Source organism: Equus caballus, chromosome 1 (genome assembly GCF_041296265.1).
Source record: "Equus caballus isolate H_3958 breed thoroughbred chromosome 1, TB-T2T, whole genome shotgun sequence".
NCBI classification, from domain to species: Eukaryota; Metazoa; Chordata; class Mammalia; order Perissodactyla; family Equidae; genus Equus; species Equus caballus.
The window spans coordinates 152,007,950-152,028,694 of record NC_091684.1 but is presented as its reverse complement, the minus strand read 5'-3'; the positions used below and the strand labels follow the sequence as shown (position 1 = coordinate 152,028,694).

General features: G+C 37.0%; 1 protein-coding gene across 4 annotated transcripts in view; it reads right to left on the bottom strand.

Annotated features, from left to right (window-relative positions):
- Positions 1-20,745, bottom strand: part of DMXL2 (Dmx like 2) — a 140,264-nt gene that overhangs the window by 70,300 nt on the left and 49,219 nt on the right. For all 4 annotated transcript variants that reach the window (XM_023617458.2, XM_023617465.2, XM_023617462.2 and 1 more), the window contains exons 7-13: positions 19,275-19,453; positions 16,731-16,914; positions 14,065-14,239; positions 10,518-10,757; positions 9,790-10,061; positions 7,256-7,952; positions 6,790-6,911 (exon numbers count right to left, since the gene is read on the bottom strand). In XM_023617458.2, coding sequence (XP_023473226.2) covers positions 6,790-6,911; positions 7,256-7,952; positions 9,790-10,061; positions 10,518-10,757; positions 14,065-14,239; positions 16,731-16,914; positions 19,275-19,453 — 1,869 coding nt within the window. The remainder of the gene's footprint in view (positions 1-6,789; positions 6,912-7,255; positions 7,953-9,789; positions 10,062-10,517; positions 10,758-14,064; positions 14,240-16,730; positions 16,915-19,274; positions 19,454-20,745) is intronic.

Genomic DNA, 20,745 nt, shown 5'->3' with positions numbered 1-20,745 from the left:
GGCTTTTGAGAGGCGGGACAACACAGCGGTTAAGAGTTGGTCTCCGGAGCCAGGCTGCCTGCTCCAATGCTGGCTCTACCACGAGGGGACAACTAAACTGGCACACGTAAGTGCGCTTCTCTGTGCTGCAGTGTCCTCATCTCTATGGTGTGGACGGTAATATGATCTTCTTCTTAGGGTCACTGGCAAGATTAAATGAGTTAATATGTGTAAAGCACTGAGAAGAGGCTGGCACGTGATTATCACTACATAAGAGTTTGCTGCTGATATTATTAAAAGGACTGGTCTACCAAAGACAGCCTGCTTTCTAAGAGCATCAGTCAGGTTTTGCAGAGGGAATAAACAACATCAATGAATCCAGTGAGTTGGTTAAATGGAGGTCAAAACCCTGTGGTAGCCTTTTCTTCCTCTGATATAGCACTTACTACACACTGTATTTACATATTTATACCACCCAATAGATGTAGGGTTCTTTTGTGTTTTTTTAAAGATTTTATTTTTCCTTTTTCTCCCCAAAGCCCCCCAGTACATAGTTGTATATTTTTCAGTTGTGGGTCCTTCTAGTTGTGGCACGTGGGATGCCGCCTCAGCATGGCTTGATGAGCAGTGCCGTGTCTGCGCCCAGGATTTGAACCAGCAACAGCCTGGGCCACCGAAGCAGAGCACGCGAACTTAACCACTCGGCCACGGGGCTGGCCCCAGATGTAGGGTTCTTGAGGGAAGGAACTATTTCTATGCATTTTAACACCCTCGGCACTTGGTACAATTGCACATTCATTCTTTCACGCCCTATGGCTTATGCACAGTGGGTCCTCATAAAAATTAAAGGCTAAATAAATTAATAAATTAATGAATGAAAAAAGTTATACTTTAGATTGTTCTACTTTAAAAGCTTGTTTTAGTAATAGCAGCAGATACTAAACCACCCTACCTTTCAAAACCAGACTTCCCTCCTCCCATTACTCAATCACAGAATGATATACAGTCATGTGTCACTTAATGACGGGGATATGTTCTGAGAAAAGCATTGTTAGGCAATTTTGTCATTGTGCAAACATCACAGAGTGGACTTACACAAAACTAAATGGTATAGAGTATTACACACCCAGGCTATATGAGACTACTCTCATGCAACCACTATCATATATGCAGTCCATTGTTGACTGAAACGTCATTACACAGTGCATGACTATAGAGAATATCTCAATAACTACTGACTGAATACGCAGCGAATGAATCTCACCGACCTAGCATCACTGGGCAAGAAAGTTCAAAAGTTTATTCTTTAGGCATCAAAACAACTGTATCTTCAATATTCTGGACAGAAATTTTTTAAAAAAATCTTAAATAAATCCCTGCTTTCATAAACAGTCTGCTAATCATAAATCTCTTCTTGATGACTCAGGGTCACGTTTATGAACATTAATTATTATTCATGCCTTTAAAGGTCTAACGACTTAAGTACTGTCTATTTGATTATAAATCCCAAGCGTATACTGGTCCCTGATGAGGAACATCAGGAATTTATTTCCAGTTGCCTACAAAACAGTTATCTAACTACACTTTGCCATCTAAAACCTCAGTCACCTCACACTCAACGTGTCTCAAACTGAAGTCATCCTCAATACCTCACGAATATCTTGCCACAGCCAGCGGACTCACTCTCACAAACTAGAAACCTCAGAGTCATCTCCTTTTGTACCACATTCAAGCAACTCCTAAGGCCTACTCCTCTTCTTTGCCAATGTCCAGCAAGTCTCACTCCAGCCCAGGCTCATTGTACCACACGCTTAGATGACCTCAGTAGATGCCCTGCTGCCTCCACGCTGCCAGCACCCACCAACCACACTCCTTCCGGCAAATTCACCACTCTATTTCCTGTCCAAACATTATCAGTGCCCCTTAAATCCACCTCTCGATCCATAGAATAGAATCCAAATCTTTTCACGTTTCTCACAGAACTAAAAAAAACAGCTAGCTTTTACTCAGCATCTACTAAAAATCTCATTTGAGGAAGAGGACAGCATGTGACAACTTCTTGCTAACATTCAACTCACAATCAGCAGAGGAAGGAGCTGGGGGAACTGCTGCTCTGACCCGCACGAAAACAAAGACGATGAGCGGAAATAACGAAAACCTGACAGAAAGCAATCATGCTATCTTAAGAGTCTAAGAGCAAGCAACAATAAGAACAAGGCTGTGTAGTCTATGTTTTAGATCGGCAAAAGCTCAGAATTACAGCTTCAGGCTCTGAAAGTTGATACGGCTCGAGAGAGTCTGGAGGCTCAAGAGACTTGGAGGTTCCTGACCATGAAGCTGCAAATACAACTGATGAGGAAAAGAAGTTGGTTAGTATAGTGGGTTGAAGTGTCCCCCCAAAAATGCAAGTCCCCCAGAATCTCAGAATGTAACCTTATGTGGAAATCGGATGTTTGCAGATACAATCAGTTTAAGATAAGGTCATACTGGATTAGGGTGGGTGCTAAATCAAATGTCTGGTGTTTTTATAAGAAGAGGAAAGGACACATAGACATTCAGAGAAGGCAGCCATGTGAAGACACACAGAGACCAGAGTGCTGCAGCTTCAAGTCTAGGAACATCAAGGATTGCCAAGAGCCACCAAAAGTCAAGAAGAAACCAGAAAGGATCTTCCCCTAAAGCCTTCAGAAAGAGGATGGCTCTGACAACACCTTAATTCCAGGCTAAATGTATATACAAACAAAAGAGCTGCAAAATATGAGAAACAAAAACTTAGAGAACCGACAGGAGAAATAGACAAGTTGACAGTTATAACTGGAGACCTCAACACCCTTCTCACCACAACTGATAGAACCAGACAGAAAATTAGCAAAGGCCTAGAAGAACTCAATAATCATCAATCAAAACAAGACTTAACCAACAGTAATAGAACACCCCACCCAAAACAGCAGAATATATTCTTCTCAGGTGCCATGGAATATATACTAAGATAACCCATGTCCTGGGCCATAAAACAAACCTCAATAAACTTCAAAGGATTGAATTCATAGAATGTGTTCTCCTACTACAATGGAATAAAGCAGGAATCAGTAACAGAATGATAACAGGGAAATCTCTGAACACTTGGAAACTAAACCACACACTTCTAAATAATCCATAGGTCAAAGAGAAATTCTCAAAGAAAAATCAAAAAACATAGTGAACTGAATGAAAATGAAAATACTACTTATCAAAATGCCAAAGCAGTGCTGTGGGGGAAATTTCTAGCACTAAATGCACACAAGAGAAAATAAGAAAAGTTTCAAATCAGGAATCTAACCACCTATCTTATGAAACCTAGAAGAAGAAGAACCACAAAAAACAGCAAAGCAGAAGGAAGGAAATAATAAAGATAAGATGAAAACAAAGAGAAAGAGCTCAAAGCTAGTTCTGTGAAAAAATCAGTAAAACTAACAAACTTCTAACAACACTGAAAAGACAAAAAGAGGGAAGACACTAATTACTGTGTCGATAGCATGTACCCTCCTATAACATGACGACAAGGGTACTTCACATCTGTGGTTTCCCTCCCCAAAACTCACAGCTCCGGTCAAACCAGGAGAAGAACAGCAGACAAACCCAAATCGAGAAAAAATTCTAAAAAATATCTGATCAGGACTACTTAGAACTCTCAAGATCATGAGAAAAAGCTGATGAAGAGAGCTGAGAAACGGTCCCAGATCAGAGAAGAAGGAGCAGACAAGATGACTAAACATGATGTGGTTTCTGGATGAAATCCTGAAGCACAGAAAAGACATCAGCGGAAAAGTGAGTTAGGTCTTAATCAAGTCTGGAGTTTAAGAAATCATATCACACCAAGGACGGTTTCCTAGTTGTGACAAATGTATTCTGGTAATATGTTAACAAAAGGGAAAACTGGCTGTGGGTATATAAGAACTCTGTACTAAATCTGCAACTGTTCCATAAACCTACAACTATTCTAAAAACTAAGTCATTGAATAATTATTGTTTTCAGAGTACAGAGATAAGGGAAAAGATAAGCTCATTAACAGAGACTGATGGTTTAATGTTAATAAAGATCCAGAGAGTAAAGAACTCCTAATTCCTACTTCGTCTCTGGTCTTCTATTTCAAGAATTTAGCTTGCAAAAGTAGAAGAAACCAAACATTTTCTACAATGAATAAGTACTGCTTTTTACCTTTAAAAAAATTAAAGTAAATGGAAGGCTTAAGAAAAAAAGTACATTAGTAAGTGAGGAGTAGAAGAGCAAGATAAATAAAGAAATTCCAAGAATGTGTCTAACTGCTGTTAAATCAATTTATATTTTCTGGAAAAATAATGCCCAGGTTATTGGGAAATTTTGCAAATGAGATCAAGGAACCACAGAGGATGTTCTCTGAGAAATCACGGGGAATGCCACAGCCAAAAGACTAGAAACGCAAATGTTCCAATTTCAAAAAGGAAAACAACATACTTCTGTAAGCCAGACTAAAGAGCCTGCTGTCTATTTGGTACGTTTTAGTCATCAAGAGACATCAGGATACATACATTCAACCTACTATACATTAAAACAACCATCTCATAAATATTTGACTTCTTTTTTTGACTGCAGAAGATTTGGCAGACAATGTGTATTTTATTTCAGCAAAGTATATGACAAGCTGCCTCAGGGAAATCCTTCAGACAAGGTGGAGAAATATTCCAGGAAGTAAAAATGGAGGCAGGGGAGCCTGGTGGTGCAGTGGTTAAGTTCGCATGTTCCGCTTTGGCGGCCTGGGGTTTGCCCGTTCAGATCCCGGGTACAGACATGGCACCACATATCAAGCCATGCTGTGGCAGGCGTCCCACATATAAAGTAGAGGAAGATGGGCACGGATGTTAGCTCAGGGCCAGTCTTCCTCAGCAAAAAGAGGAGGATTGGCAGCAGATGTTAGCTCAGGGCTAATCTTCCTCAAAAAAATAAAAAGAAAAGAAAAAAAAAATGGAGAAAGATTTCAAATGTATACTAGGCTAGGCTCTTTCTTCACTCCTGTCCTGTTGAACATTTCTATAAGTAACTTAGATGAAGATGTAGAAACAATATGCATGAAAGAGGCTAGTGATGTAAGTCTCATAAAGCAATAACACAAAAAACAGAATCTGGATCCAAAAAGACAGTAAAAGGCTGTACTGATACGTTGAGCACAGCAAGATGAAATGCAAAAGGGAAAATAGCCTACATTTGGGCCCTAAACTCAAATGCACAAATACAGGGTAGCATCCTGGCAAAAGAAGACTCTGTGATATTTAATTGACAGCCAGCTCAGTACGAATCCATTACATACAAAGAATCTGGCACCATCTAAAGAGAGAGGCCGCAACACTGCTGTATTCTAGTGATGCTACACTGCGCACATTAGAGACAAACTGAACTCTGCCAAGAAGACTAACTAGGGTCAAAGGTAAAACAGAGAAGTTTATGGATGGAAGGGAAGCAGGTCTGGCCTGAGGAAAAACGTTTCAGGGGTTATATGATAACTGTCTTCAGATATCTGAGATGCTCCCATACGAAAGGAATATTACACGTATTCTAAATGGAACTAGGGCTAACAAGTAGAATTTAAGGGACACAAGTTTAATTTCAATATAACAGTGAGGGTAATTCAAAGACAGAATGAGCTGCAATCACAGTTGAGCTCCCCTCCTTGGAGGCCAGATGACAAACTGGCAGAAACGGAGCAAGGGGAATAAAGCATCAGACGGCTGCTTAGACTAGGCGACCTTTAAAAGCTCTTCCAACTCCATAATTTTAAGATGCTAAACTTTCTCTACGCCAAACCTTTGTCTCCAGTCCAACTGCTTTTCTCAGTTTCTGGAACAAGCCTTATTTATATGTGTACTTTCCTGTATCCACGCTCTCAGGCCATTCTCTCACTCAGGCAAAGACAAAGAATTTGTCTTTCCAAGTCTTACCCATCCATCAAAAATGAACCCAAATACCGTCCTTCTCAAAGACTTCCACGCCTACCCTACCCTGATCTCTCTCTCCTCTGAACTATGAAACACTTCTAGTGCCATCTGCTTGGCAATTAACTACATACCACCCTCAGACACCTCTTCTTCTGTCTTCAACTGTTATTTAAGCTTTTATTAATAATCTCTCTCCTCAATTAAATTAAAAGCTCCTTACAGGCAGACAGTGACACTTATACTCTGTATCTGCCACATACCTAGGGGCACCTAGGACACACTCAAGAGTCTTTGGTTTTCAATATTACGAACATATTTATTAAAACCGTTGCTTGCATGGCATGTTTTTAGAGGTCAATGGAAAATTCACTATTCAAAACTGAATATGAACTAATATACATGACTGCCAGTTCAGATACAGAACTACCAGAATAAGACACTGCCACGCACTGATAACATATTCCAACCAAAGGATTTTTTAAATGGTGAATCAAGCTCGGAAAAGTTCAAATTTTCCAACCTAAACATAGAGCTCGGTAAAGCTGGCTTAAAATCTTTTTTGAGCAGAGAAAGATTAACAGAACCAAACCAGAGAATGAAAAGCGACAAGAAGAAATCATGATATTTTAGGAAAAAACCCACATTTATGTATTTAAGTGTAAAATGTATTGATGTGTGATGCGTAGACTGTAATTTTGTTTCCTGTACCTTGGAACACAAATTAAGAAAAAAGGAAATTTGTCATACAGAGCCCAGAACATACGCTCACTCCCTAAACAGCAACCAACCAAACCGTAGACAAAATAAAAAGAGAACTCCTCATCAGCTTAGATATATTAATAAAGATTAGAAAATACTTACTGAAGATTCTGGATCTGAGAGCTCATCCAATAATTTCCTTGCATCCACCACAGCTTGATAGAGTCTCAGATTTTTACCATCAGAAGCAACAAAGCAAGCACTTGCAGAATTGCAATATGTGCCTGAGGAAGCAAATGCTCTGCATTACAATACATAGTTTATTTTTATTATTAGCCAAAGTATGAGAAACAAATATTCACACTTTTCTTTTTAGGCATAACTATGATCCGGAATCATAATTAAATAGATATAATTAATGAATATAAAATTATTAACAAAAAATTCGATAGAAAATAGGTTATGAGAGGGAAAAAATTAAAAACTTGTAGAAATTCTAAACATACGTCTGGTGCCTACATTCTAAAATGTATTAAAAATTCTCCCAATGATAACAAAATAAACTATTTTGTGCATAAATAGCAGTTTAAAAGCTTTTATTAATTTCGCAATTAAAATGAACACTTACCAAGACAGTAACTGGGGATAAGAGTTGGAAGCCAAGCAACATTAGAGAAGGCTGAAGTGTGTAAAGAGTTAATTCGAGCCAATTCGGATACTCCTCCAGTGTATGACAAGGGTCCTATCGGGTCTACACGCCAGAGAATAAGTTCACTGTAGATTGCATTTGGGTCATGAAATGTACGTGTTGCTGCATTTCTTAAAGGTTGTTTCGAGGAACCTTTTATATGTCTTACAGGATCCACTAGTCTACTTAATTTATTATCTGAGTCCCATTGACAGTCTGACTCAGGAGTCAACAGAGCGTTATGATGAGATGATGTCAACAACAGCGGTAAAACTGAGTGACAGGCCAGGTCATTGAGGTGGAATCGATGACCACAATACCTAAACTTGTGAGAGACAGTTAAAACGGTGGTAAAGGCAGACTTATCAGCAAAAGTGACGGCCCACTGATTTAGAGATCCGTCTATGTGTTTAGAGACCATCATTACCGTGGGAGCTAAAATGTTCATATTTGTACTGTGTGACCCGGAGTGCGGCTGCGATCTGCGAGGACTGCCGACAGCCATCATCTCTTGTTGTGACAGAGTGTGGTGAGAATCTTTTGCGGCATTTATACAGGCATACATCATGATATTTTTACTAAGAGAGCTCGCATCACCAGAGGGAAAAGCAACAGGAATCCGAGAAGAAAAAGAAACCTGAAAAACACAATTAAATGATTCAGGGTAAGTAGTTGCCTCCTCTCAGAAAGTCTTTCAAAAATACTCCCATTTTCAAAATGTCAAATCTCAGCTTTTAGCAAAAAATATCAAACTCTCTATGGTCTAATCCCTTTCCTCTGTTTATGTCATATCATATCTCTATTCATAGCCTAAGAGAAGACTAAAGAAAAAAAGTTTCAAGTGCCTTGCTTGTACATCTAAATGACCACAACCACAAATCTAAATAAAATAAAGTTTAGAAAGATGATAGATATAGGCAGTTAGACTTAGTTCATAAAACATGGGAAAGCGGGGCTCATCCTGAATCACATTTTTAGGGTAGTTTCTTAAATTTATTCAAAATATTGTGAATTCCCAGAAAAAACCAACATGCATATATTCAAACATTCAGTATTGCATTTCAGAGCAAAATTCATTTTACTTTGAATTAACCACACCTATAAAATTTGTGGTTATTGATCCCCTCTGGTAGCAAGAATAAGTATTCTTTTCTCGGTTGCTTATCAAAAACAAAATCTTTGAGTATTTCTGAAAACCTGCTAAACCTGAACAGCATCTTTTTTTTTTTTTTTTAAGAAATGTAAGTAGACCATTCCCTTACACCATGCACAAAAATCCACTCAAAATGGATTAAAGACTTGAATGTAAGACCCGAAACCATGAGACTTCTAGAAGAAAACACAGGCAGTACGCCCTATGACATTGGTCTGAGCAGCATATTTTCAAGTCCCATGTCTGACCAGGCAAGGGAAACAAAAGAAAAAATGAACAAATGGAACTACATCAAACTAAAAAGCTTCTGCACAGCAAAGGAAACCATCAACAAAACGAAAAGACAACCTAACAATTGGGAGAAGATATTTGCAAACCACATATCAGATAAGGGGTTAATATCCAAAATATACAAAGAACTCATACAGCTCAACAACAAAAAAACCAACAATCCAATTAGAAAATGGGCAAAAGATGTGAACAGATTTCTCCAAAGAAGATAGACAGATGGCCAACAGGCATATGAAAAGACGCTCAACATCATTAGCTATCAGGGAAATGCAAATCAAAACTACAATGAGGTATCACCTCACTCCGGTCAGAATGACTATAATTAACAAGACAGGAAACGACAAATGTTGGAGAGGGTGTGGAGAGAAAGGAACCATTGTTCACTGCTGGTGGCAGTGCAAACTGGTGCAGCCACTATGGAAAGCAGTATGGCGTATCCTCAGAAAATTAAGGATAGATCTACCATATGATCCAGCTATTCCACTGCTGGGTATTTATCCAAAGAACTTGAAAACACAAAGGCATAAAGATACTTGCACCCCTATGTTCATTGTGGCATTATACACAATAGCCAAGACATGGAAGCAACCTAGGTGCTCATCAAGGGACGAATGGATAAAGAAGATGTGGTATTTATACACAATGGACTACTACTCAGCCATAAGAAATGACGAAATCCGGCCATTTGTGACAACATGGATGGACCTTGAGGGTATTCTGCTGAGTGAAATAAGTCAGAGGGAGAAAGTCAAATACCATATGATCTCACTCATAAGTAGAAAATAAAAACGACCAAAAAAAAAAAACACGTAGCATTGGAGATTGGACTGGTGATTACCTTTGGGGAAGGGGGGAGGGGGAGGGCAAAAGGGGTGATTAGGCTCACATGTGAGGGGATGCACTATAATTAGTGTTCAGGTGGTGAACAAGATGTAATGTATACAGAATTCAAAATATGATGTACATCCGCAAAAAGTAAAAATTTAAAAAAAAAAAGAAATGTAATAATTGCTTCATCAGTAAAATATACCTGAACTTGTCTAAATATTCCAGGATTATATTCATCCAAATACTTTACATGCCACACTAGAAAGGTACCATCTACAGGGTGTATAGTGAAAAGCATGTCAGGATTCTTATTCCATTCAGTTAGCAGCGTTTCAATTTTCCGATCAAGCAGGACCGTAGGCAGCGGCATTTGGATACTATGTCGTGAGTAGGTTCTAGGACTTCCCTCTCTTTCTCCATCTTCATGCTCGGATGATCCTGTACCTGCCTCAGATTCTCTATCCAGGGATAATTCTGAATCAGAAAATAAATTTATCAGTACATACTAATAATACTACAAAAACTCATTGACATACTACACTATCAATAAATAAGCATACTATCTTTAGAAACTATAAATCCCTTTTTCCAAGTTATGGCCTAGAAAAAAAAAAACAAAGGAAACTGTTTTCTGATCTGAACTGAAAACTACTGTATTTCTTACTTTTAGATAAACTAAAATTTCATTCACATTATCATTATCATACCATTAGCAAAACCTGTTTCCCAAAAAAGAACATGGCTTCCAAAGTAATACATCACTCAAAGCAATATGCTACAGCAAAGCATACTGAGTGAGATGGTGTCTGTAGTAGATGGTCAGTAAATATTTGTGGGATGAATGGAAAAATAAAAAGAAAGGAAAGCGGGAAGGAAAGATCACAAACTAAAAGTGGTTAACACAAAAAGGCGTTAACGTAGGGTACTAACCATGGTCTAGCTTCGTATGTAAACCCCTCTCTCTTCCCTCCTGTGAACGTTCCTCGTCTTCCCTGTCCGCATCGTCACTTTCATGATCTACCTGCTTTTCAGAAAGTTTTCGTAATTGCTGCATAAATATCTCAGTAGATGATGTAAAATGAAACTCCTTGTTGTTTAACCAATGAACTACAAAGCCCCCGTTTCCATCATCAATGTTAAATACAGTGCCAACCAAGACATTTGGAATATCTGTCGAAACAAGATAAGATTTCCACATGAATTTTTAATGTCTTTAAAAATACTACAAGTTCTTATAAAGACTAATTCCATACATACACAGAAAAGGTGCTAAACAACAAGTCAACATAACTCTAGCAGGATTTATAAAAAACTTTAATTGAATTTAACAATAAATGCAAATATTAAGAACTAACGGCGCAAACTCATATGGAATTAAATTCCTAATTTAAAACCAAATACACGAAATGCACAAACCTTTATTGAATCCTGGTTTGGGGGTGGGGGAACAGAAAGATAAAATAGAAAAGCAGCTATAAAAGACATTTTTGTGATAACTGAAGAAATTTAAATTTAAATATGAATGGATATTAGAGATTATGAATTCTAATTTTCCTAGGTATGATAATGACATTGTGATTATGTGAGAGAATTTCCTTATTCTTAGGAGATACTGGCTAAAGTATGTAAGCATGATGTGTCATGCTGTCTGTAACTTACTTTCAAAACATTAAGAAAAAATTTCACTCACACACACATGCCCACACACACATACATACATGTGTATAGAGAGAGAATAAAGCGACTGTGGCAGAATGTTAGCAATTATTGGATCAAGGTGGAGGACATAAGTGTTCACTGTACTATTCTTCCAACTTTTTTGAATGTTTAAAACTTTCCTAAAAAGTTGGGGAAAAAACAACATTAAGAAAGAACATATGAAGGCAGGCAAACTTCTCAATATAGCAGATTTTCTCCATTTAGGGGTAAATGAAATTCATGATATGGATTAGTTCATGTAAAGTGTATAACAAAAACATTAATCTCCTTAATTCCAATTCCTATTATAAATAATCCATTCAAGAAAAAAAAAAAAACCCAAGATATTGTCTTCTGCAAACAGAAGTGAAGTCTAAACATAAAATGCCCAGGATATTCAGGTAGTCTTCTATTAATAAATATAATGTTAGGGCCAGCCCAGCGGCACAGCGGGTAAGTGCGCATGTTCTGCTTCGATGGCCTGGGGTTCGCCAGTTAGGATCCTGGGTGTGGACATGGCACCACTTGGCAAGCCGTGCCGTGGTAGGCGTGCCACATATAAAGTAGAGGAAGATGGACACGGATGTTAGCTCAGGGCCAGTCTTCCTCAGCAAAAAGAGGAGGATTGGCGGCAGATGTTAGCTCAGGCCTAATCTTCCTCAAAAAAAAAAAAAATTCTATGTTTTAATATGAACTATATAGTAGATGATATTATTTTATCCACATTCCTTGCATGTGAAAACAGTATTGTGGTTATGGAAGCAAATCCTCTTTTTCTTAGAAGACACATAATGAAATATTTAGGTAATGTTGTAAAATATTTAGGGGATGAAGAATAATGCTGGTGACAACTGTACTATCAAGCAGCTCAGCCAAAAATAAGGGAAGAGGGAGCAAAGACATACAGATACAGACAGAGGAGGGAGAATAAAAGCATACGTGGCAAGATGTTAACAACTGGTAGATTTGGGTATGCAGTATATGGGTACTCATTGTACTATGCTTTCGGCTTTACTGTAGGTTCAAAAATTTCCCTGAAAGAAAGGTGGAGAAGAGGAAGAGTCCTACAATACAAAATTATTTGCATTTAGCAACCAATTTGGTCAATGTTAATGCTGTATTTACATACAGTACCTATAAATGCAAGATGTTAAATATTTTTACAAAATGATTTTTAAAATAGTCTGTAGGTAAGTTAGAATAAAGATGGATAAAATTGGTTAAAAGGTGAAGGTTAATAACAATGCTGGAAGACAAGGCCTAACGGCTACAAGATCACATCCAATCCTTAAACTCAAATGATATGCACGAACGCCTACCCACAGCGAACAACCCGCTGACCCCACTCCATTTGATCAGGATAGTGTACACAGAGAAAAAGCCCAACTTTCTAATACGTGTTGCTTTTACTGCATACTTTCACTGATTGCATTCTGTTTGAAGTCAGATGTTCATCATAGACAATAATCCAAGACAAGGTTCAGTTAAAAAGGTTAAAAATTTATAAAAATCTAAAACCACCATTTTAAAACAATACTACAAAGACAACCTCAGAATACAATTAAGATGTTAGATCAGAAAGGATAATATACACAAAATAACCTTTAACCTGCCAGCACAGCACTGTCCAATAGAAATACAATGCAAACCACAAAGGTGAGGCACACAGGTGATTTTTATTTTAGTAGCCACATTATAAAAGGTTAAAAAAAAAAGTGAACTTAATTTCAATAATATATTTTATTTGATTCAATACTTGTAAAATATTATTTCAACGTTTTTGAATCAATATTAAATACAATTATTAAGGAGATATCTTACATTGTTTTATTATACACAAGTCGTAGAAACCTGGTGTGTATTTAACAGCCTATCTCAATTTAGACTAGCCACATTTCAAGCACTCAAATAGCTACATGTGGCCAGCCGCTACCATACGGGACAGCACATATCTAAAGCCACTGCTACAATGGGGAGAAGGACCCTAAAGATCACCCTTTTGGAATTGCATTTACTGAATATCATCTTTCTATAAACAAACACTTAAAAGTAAAATCCTCTGCACTCTGAAGCAACAGACTTCCATTTCAATAAAACACGACTGTAACTTCATATTACCACAGTTCCACCAGCCATGTAACATGAAATTCACAGGCCCTCTCATATGTTTTTCACGCAGAAAGAATGCAGCGCCCTTAAATAAAGGTTTTCAAATACACTTTTGCCAACGCTGAACCTGCCTCAAAATACTACTCAACCACATGGGAAGAAAAGAACAAAATGAAAACATCAAGGTTAGAAGAATATCTTTCCCTAAGTGTAGGACAAAAAAGTCTCTGAGAGTAGAAGACAAGATATGCTGAAATATAAGGAAAACTATGCAAAAATATATTTAGATAAAGTTATAAAGAAGAGTTGAAAGGAAAGAATAATAGTGAAAAGATAAAGGGGAGAGAAATCAACTAATTAACCAGGCTGCCACCACTTGTGTTCCCAAGTTCAACTAAAGCTCTCATTTACTTAGAACCCTCGCTAAAGTCTACACAAACAAGGTGCTCGAAAATACTTATTTGAAGTTATTCTCTGAGAATATCATAGTCTCAATTTAAGAAATAGTACTTTATATTATATTCCTATTCCAATTAAGAAGTATTTTAAAAAGAAATATGGAATATCAACATAAAATTTTAAAAGTAGGTTATAAAAGTAGTTCCCACTTTCCTATCTATCTACCTCATTTCGGTATATTTATAAGAAATAAAATTGTACTATCCATTACCTGTGGCAGGATTGATGCTCGCTGCAATGTGAAAATGACACAGTGCGTTCGCGTGGTGCGAGATGTGTCTTTGAACTTCATGCGTTGCCACCTGGTCAGGCATCAATTCAGTATGAGTTACAAGAACAGAAGATCTCCTTTGTCCTTTTCTTAAATTTTTCAAATGGTGTATTGTCTAAAGTAGAGAAATAATTGCTAAATCCAACTCCAGAAAGTCTAATAAATGCCAAAGTACTTTTGATTATTAAGGATTTTGTGATTTTTTCCTCTGTGTAAAACATGACCATTTCAAAGTAGAACAATTCTGAATATATTCTCCATAGTTCTTGCAAATTTCATGGTTCAGGGCAGACGTAGTTGCTCAAAAGCACTTACTAATATTATCTACAGAAACCCCTATTAAGATTAGGAACCCAAATTCTAGTTTTTTCAGGATATCCCAGCACTGAGATAAAATTTACTAATCATAAGAGTAAAAAACAATTTTTTTTTAATTCCCAAATCTTCCTACCAGGAAGAATATTTCTCCCTAAAATTCTCACTTAGAACTAAACAGCTAAATAATCTATGATCTCTATTATATATAAGAAAAGAGGCCACAAAAATACAGAATAACTAAGTTAAAAGTAGCCAGGAAAGACCTCATGAAAGTGTTGACCTATGGCATTTGTTTAAATTGGGACACATCTATAGGATAAAAATTCTCTGCTAGCATGCTCGATTGTCTGAACTGTTCTGACATGGGGCCATGTCACTCTCGGCATGGTCTTTTCTCTACGCCATAATCCCACCTCACTGTACTTCCTTATGCTGTCACTTAACTCACCCCCAATACCGTGCTTTGTTCCTCACATTCAATCAAATAAAATGCAGCACCCTCTCAATTCCTTCTCCATTAAAGTAACACATCTGGTCCTTCCTTTCTACTTCCACAGCCCTTACCGCTTTCAAATAGAAAACAGTATCAGTTCTGTGGTGTGTCCTCTGCCTCTGGTCTCGCTGCCATGGAGTTGCTTATTTTGTTGGTAACAGGGTCAGGATGGATATTAGAGACCTCCTGCTCCATACTGCCTATCAAATTATTTTCACTTGATCTTTAATGTTTATCATTACTTTAAATTAGATTGGCAAGGCTGGTGCAATACTGGCTGGTTATTTTCTTCTAGGAACAAAATGTACAGTTAGGAATTTCCTAGGAAAGGATGTCAGAAAGCAAAATAGCTCGTAAGTCAGACAATTAGGCTTTTCTATTAAAAACCATTTTAACATTATTAACATCTTTAAAAGGTAGGAAAAACTTGTCAAGTCACTGATTACATAAGTTTACTTGTATTTTTGCTTTTATTTATGTAGCAGTTAGTAATCTTATTTAACAAACACTTGAAAAGCAATAGATAAGGTGCCACAGGGGATCAAAGATGTCTAACAGCTCTTAGTCTCCAAAAGCTCAGACGTAATTTGAAGATAAAATGTTACATAATTATATAGAAACAATTGTAAACATTCAGCAAATGAAATACTTTCTCCCACTAAATTTCAATCAATATCAAAACAAAATATTACTTTATTCTGACTTCTGCTTTTAATTTCATTTGTGCTTTAAATGTTGAAAATAAAATGTATAAATAGTGCCCAATCACAGATAGTATCAGAGCAGGCCTACTTTATACAAAACTTTTAAGGACTACATCCTTAGCCTATCAAACCCCAAAAATATTTCCGCTTACTGAAACATCAACGCCATTTTGACTACGCAACCATTAAACTGTTAATGTCAATGTATAATGTGAAAGTATAATTAGTAATGTAGAGAGGTGTCTATAACACATTAAGTATAAAAGTTATAAAATATTATTGCCTAATATACTAATCTTGTAAATAAAGAAAAAATACACACACACACATAACTGGAATAGTTGGATTATAAATTCCGTTTCTTTTTCTTTTTCTGAAGCTAATTTTAGAATAAGCATATTCTTTGTGTCATAAAAAGAGTCACAGGGAAAATCAAGAAAATTAGTAATCTAGGTCTACTATAACAAATTTCTGGTAATTTTCAATAATGTATTCATCTCATTTCATTCCCTAATTACAATGGACACAACAGATTATACTATATTATAATCTATTTTCTTAGAAAGCACTTGTATTTCATATATATTGTGTTTAAAAATTGGAAAAAATATTTCACTTTCAAAATATTAAACCACAGAAACTGTAAAGCAATTACGTAAGTTCATTTCTGTCTAGTCTCTTAACAGCATTTTTATTCTTAAGGATCAAAACAGTCATTTTTAATTAGAACAATAAAAATAAATTTTAATCCTCATAAAAGAAAAGCAAAATATTTTTAATTACAACTAGCTTCAAGGACCTATATGTTTTAATAATCAAAGCTGCTTACTTCTACAGATTTTCACATTTGACATGCAAAATGAAAGAACTAAAATTATAATATTTACCTAGACTACATGTCTGAGATCATTACTATCTGTATTTGGCTTCTAAGTGGCATAAAATGAGTAGTCTTACAAGCATAAGTGAGAATTCTTTGCTCTTAATTTCATCATTTCACATACCTTGTGCACTATCTGCATCGTAGCTTATGAATTCCCACCACACTCACATATCTTCAAAATTCATTTACCACTTAAGTAACACAGTACCTCAAGAGCATGCTGTATCCTGTCTTTGTGTCTTCCAGCGTGAGCAAGGTCACTGGCAGTGCTGGAAGTGGTAGTCTCACATATCTGCTCACCCAACAGACAGTCCTCTGGTAGTAAGGTTTCTGCCCAGAGCCGGCAGACACCATCATGGCATGAAGTTAATAACACATTACAGACAGAACCTCTAACAACAAAGAGAAAGAAGCAAAAGTTACCATGAACATCAATACCATCAGTTAATTAGAGGCTATTAATATTTGGTTCTTCAGGCAGAAAGATGACATTAGCACAAAACTAACAGTATGATCTATGTGAAGTTATTGTTCCAACAGTGGTAAGGGATTTCTGCTGACTATTTCACACTCTCACCAAACCCCATTTATTACCTGCTCATTCCTGCAAGGAGGCAGGCTAGACACAAGGCTGCAATCAGTTACCATTAAATAGGAAAGACTTAACTGTCCCTGACATTCACTTTAATTCATTAAAATCATGCCTTGATCAGTTAAGCTAAATGTCGGTACAGTATGCTTCCAACTGCTTTAGAAATTACACTGTATGGAGAAAGAATGGTCAATCATAGAGCTTGAAATCACACACAGTATTGCTGTGAACACCATAAAAACTAGGAAATGGTCTTGACAAAGAAAACAGAAGTCAATGCCAGATTACTCAAGTGCTGCTTGAAAACTAGGCTCTGCAGAAATATTAATATCTTCTAAACAAAACAAACTAAACAGGAAAAGAAAACCTAATCAATGCGAATTACATAATGACCACAGTAAAAGATCATTAAGTGTATTTAAACCATGTGGCTTATGGCAGTAGTTGCATCATTTTGCATCATCCTGCTTATAACCTAAACAGTTACAAACAGGTAAACAAATGAGCATCTTCATAAAAAACTTTAAATAGAATATAATTTCAAACTATAGATTAATTTCCATTAAGTTAAAATAAGCAAAAGAGTCACAGCATCAAGCAGCTAAAGTGACTTAACTGCTCATTATGAAAGAACAAAAAAATCATTCTCCCTTTAAAAAAATTCCTACATAGAATCTGCCTCAGCCAAAGGTAAAGTGTTTTGCAAATGTTTTCAATAGATGCAAATAACCTAAGCAGAATAAATGTTTTATTTAGATTCAAAAAATATGTAAATTTCCCATGTTATCATTTACTGTTCACCTCTATAATATGTGCTATATTTCCCATCACGTGTAAACATTTCTCAGACATATTTAGCAGATGAAATAACTCTCCCTCAAGAATGAATATAGGGGCCAGCTCGGTGGCATAGTGGTTAAGTTCACCCGCTCTGCTTCAGCAGCCTGGGGTTCATGGGTTCAGATCCCAGGCATGGACCTACACACCGCTCATCAAGCCATGCTAGGGCAGTGTCCCACATACAAAATTGAGGAAGACTGGCACAGATGTTAGTTCAGGGACAATCTTTCTCAAGCAAAAAGAGGAAGATTGACAACAGATGTTAGCTCAGGGCCAATCATCCTCACCAAAAAAAAAATTTTTTAAAGGGGCCGGCCTGGTGGGCCTCGTGGCATAGTGGTTAAGTTCATGCACTCCACTTCGGCAGCCCAGGCTTCGCAGGTTTGGATCCCAGGTACAGACCTATGCACTGCTCATCAAGCCATGCTGTGGCAGCATCCCACATACAAAATAGAGGAAGATTGGCACAGATGTTAGCTCAGCGACAATCTTCCTCAAGCAAAAAGAGGAAGATTAGCAATAGATGCTAGTTCAGGGCCAGTCTTTCTCACCTAAAAAAAAAGAAAGAAAAAAGAATGAACATAGATTTCCACGCAAGCTTTTTTAGAAACTGGTTATAAGATACAGGAATATATCCACTATTTCATTCGTATATTCATTCCTTGTATATGCATTTGCATATTCCTGCATACAGGAATTATCTGTATGAGTTGCTTTGTAGTTTGTTTAATTTTCTAAATACTTCTAAGAAATGCTACACAACAAGGAAAAATTTATAATAATAAATTCTTTGGGAAGGTTCTGTTGATAGCCCTATGACAAGAAAAACCTGGCCACTTTATTCACTGTACATGACATGCTTTGCCACCACGTGTCTTGCTGACAGTTTATTACTAGGTTTTATTTCCCTTCAACGTGTACTTTCCTGTTACTTGCAAGCATTTCCTTCCTAGAATCTTCTTCTACTGCTGCTACTACTAACAGTACCAGCTAACACTGCCTGAGCACACACTCTGTGCAGAGGCCTGTACTAAAGCACTCACATGCACTAACACACTTTAGACTCACAACTCTCTGAGGCGGGTCCTACTACCACCCTCATTCTACAGAGAGAAAAAGGGAGGCTTTCAGAGTTTACAAAATCTAGTCCATAGCTCATGAAGCCAGTAACAGCAGCAGAATAGGAATTCAGGCAGTGGATGCCTAGAGCTTATGCTGTTAACTGCCCCCAGGTCAATGCAGCAAAAGGACCTTTGTTTTCATTATTTTTATAAATATACAAGTATACAAACTGAAGTTTATATGATACATTTTTCTAACCTGGGCATATACTTGCTAGTTTTACGCCATGAAAAACCTGTCACAGCTCGGGGATGTGCCAAGTAAACAAAGGAAAACTGGGTAGACGCCTGTCTCCTTTTCACTTCGTGATGATCCTGAGGTATAATTGAAGACTTCCAGCCAGTCATAGGATACCACACTTTCAAAAGGCAATCATCCTGCAAAAACACACAGGTCAACATAAAACGAATTCATACATACACAATTCAAAATGTGAGTGGGTTTGAAGAAGCTTTAAAAATTAAGTTACTTATAAAAACTAATGCATGACCTATATTTAAATTATGTTTGTTACTTTAAAGAATACTATTCTTAAAAAATAAATGGACGGTTTGTTCATTATCAATGTTATCTGCACAATGTTGGTTTTCAAATAGAGATGGATGCCAAATTCCCATTTAAATATACATGGGTCACTGGAGAGAAAAGATTATGAACCCAGATGCTAGCCCCTTGGATAAGATAAGAAAGACACCATGTTATCAGTCACTGTTATCATCCTTTCCTTTTTGAAGAGATCTGCAAGGGTGAAACAAATACTTTTTAAATATGAATTGTTTCTTACTCTAAAGTCAGGAATCAGTAAACTTCCTGTAAAGGGCCAGATAGTCAGTAAGTTAGGCGTGGTGGCCCACACAGCCTCTGACACTGAATCTTCTTGGTTTTTTTCTTACAACCCTTTAAAAATGTAAAAACCATTCTTAGCTTGTGGGCCATAGTTTTCTGATCCCTACTCTACATGATGAGAAGGCATTTAAGCAGTTATCAGGAACCACCTCTATGCCCACTTAAGATATTTACAGGTATAACAATAGGCACTGACTTTATCATCTTACTTAGTTCTAACAATTCTGTTGAAGGCCTAAATAACTGTATCTTATTTAGCAGAAACTATCTACTTTATAGTGCTCAATCCTCAATGGTGAAAAGTGCACTAAAGGAAATAACAGCATGTTATCGTTTATGCAAAAATCTCAATCTCTAAAAAACATTGAAACTATATATTCCAGTATAGGTCCAAATACTTTCATCTGGACTAGACAAACACTTCTGTTTTTTTCCATGTTGTTACTCATTCTCAATTTATCTGCATAATGTATGTTTCCACTAATGTCTCCTTTATTTGGATATTTGAATTATACAGCAAATCTCTTTAAGAGCTTAGTCTGAGAAAACCACTTAACCATATACTCGTCGCTTTCCTCCAAGTACCTTTTTCACCTTAGCATCATTTTCATGTAACCAAATTTACTGCACAATGTATGGCAGTGGCTTCAGACTACACGTCATAAAAACCTGGAGGTACCTCAGAGCCCCTCAGGAGTCATAAAGGGAAGACAGAGCCTCCACAAGCAGGTGGCATTCTAGGCCCTTCTCCCATCCCCACCTGCCTCCCCCTCAAATGAAGCAGCCCCACTTTCACCTGTTACTGCCTAAAACTCTAAAACCA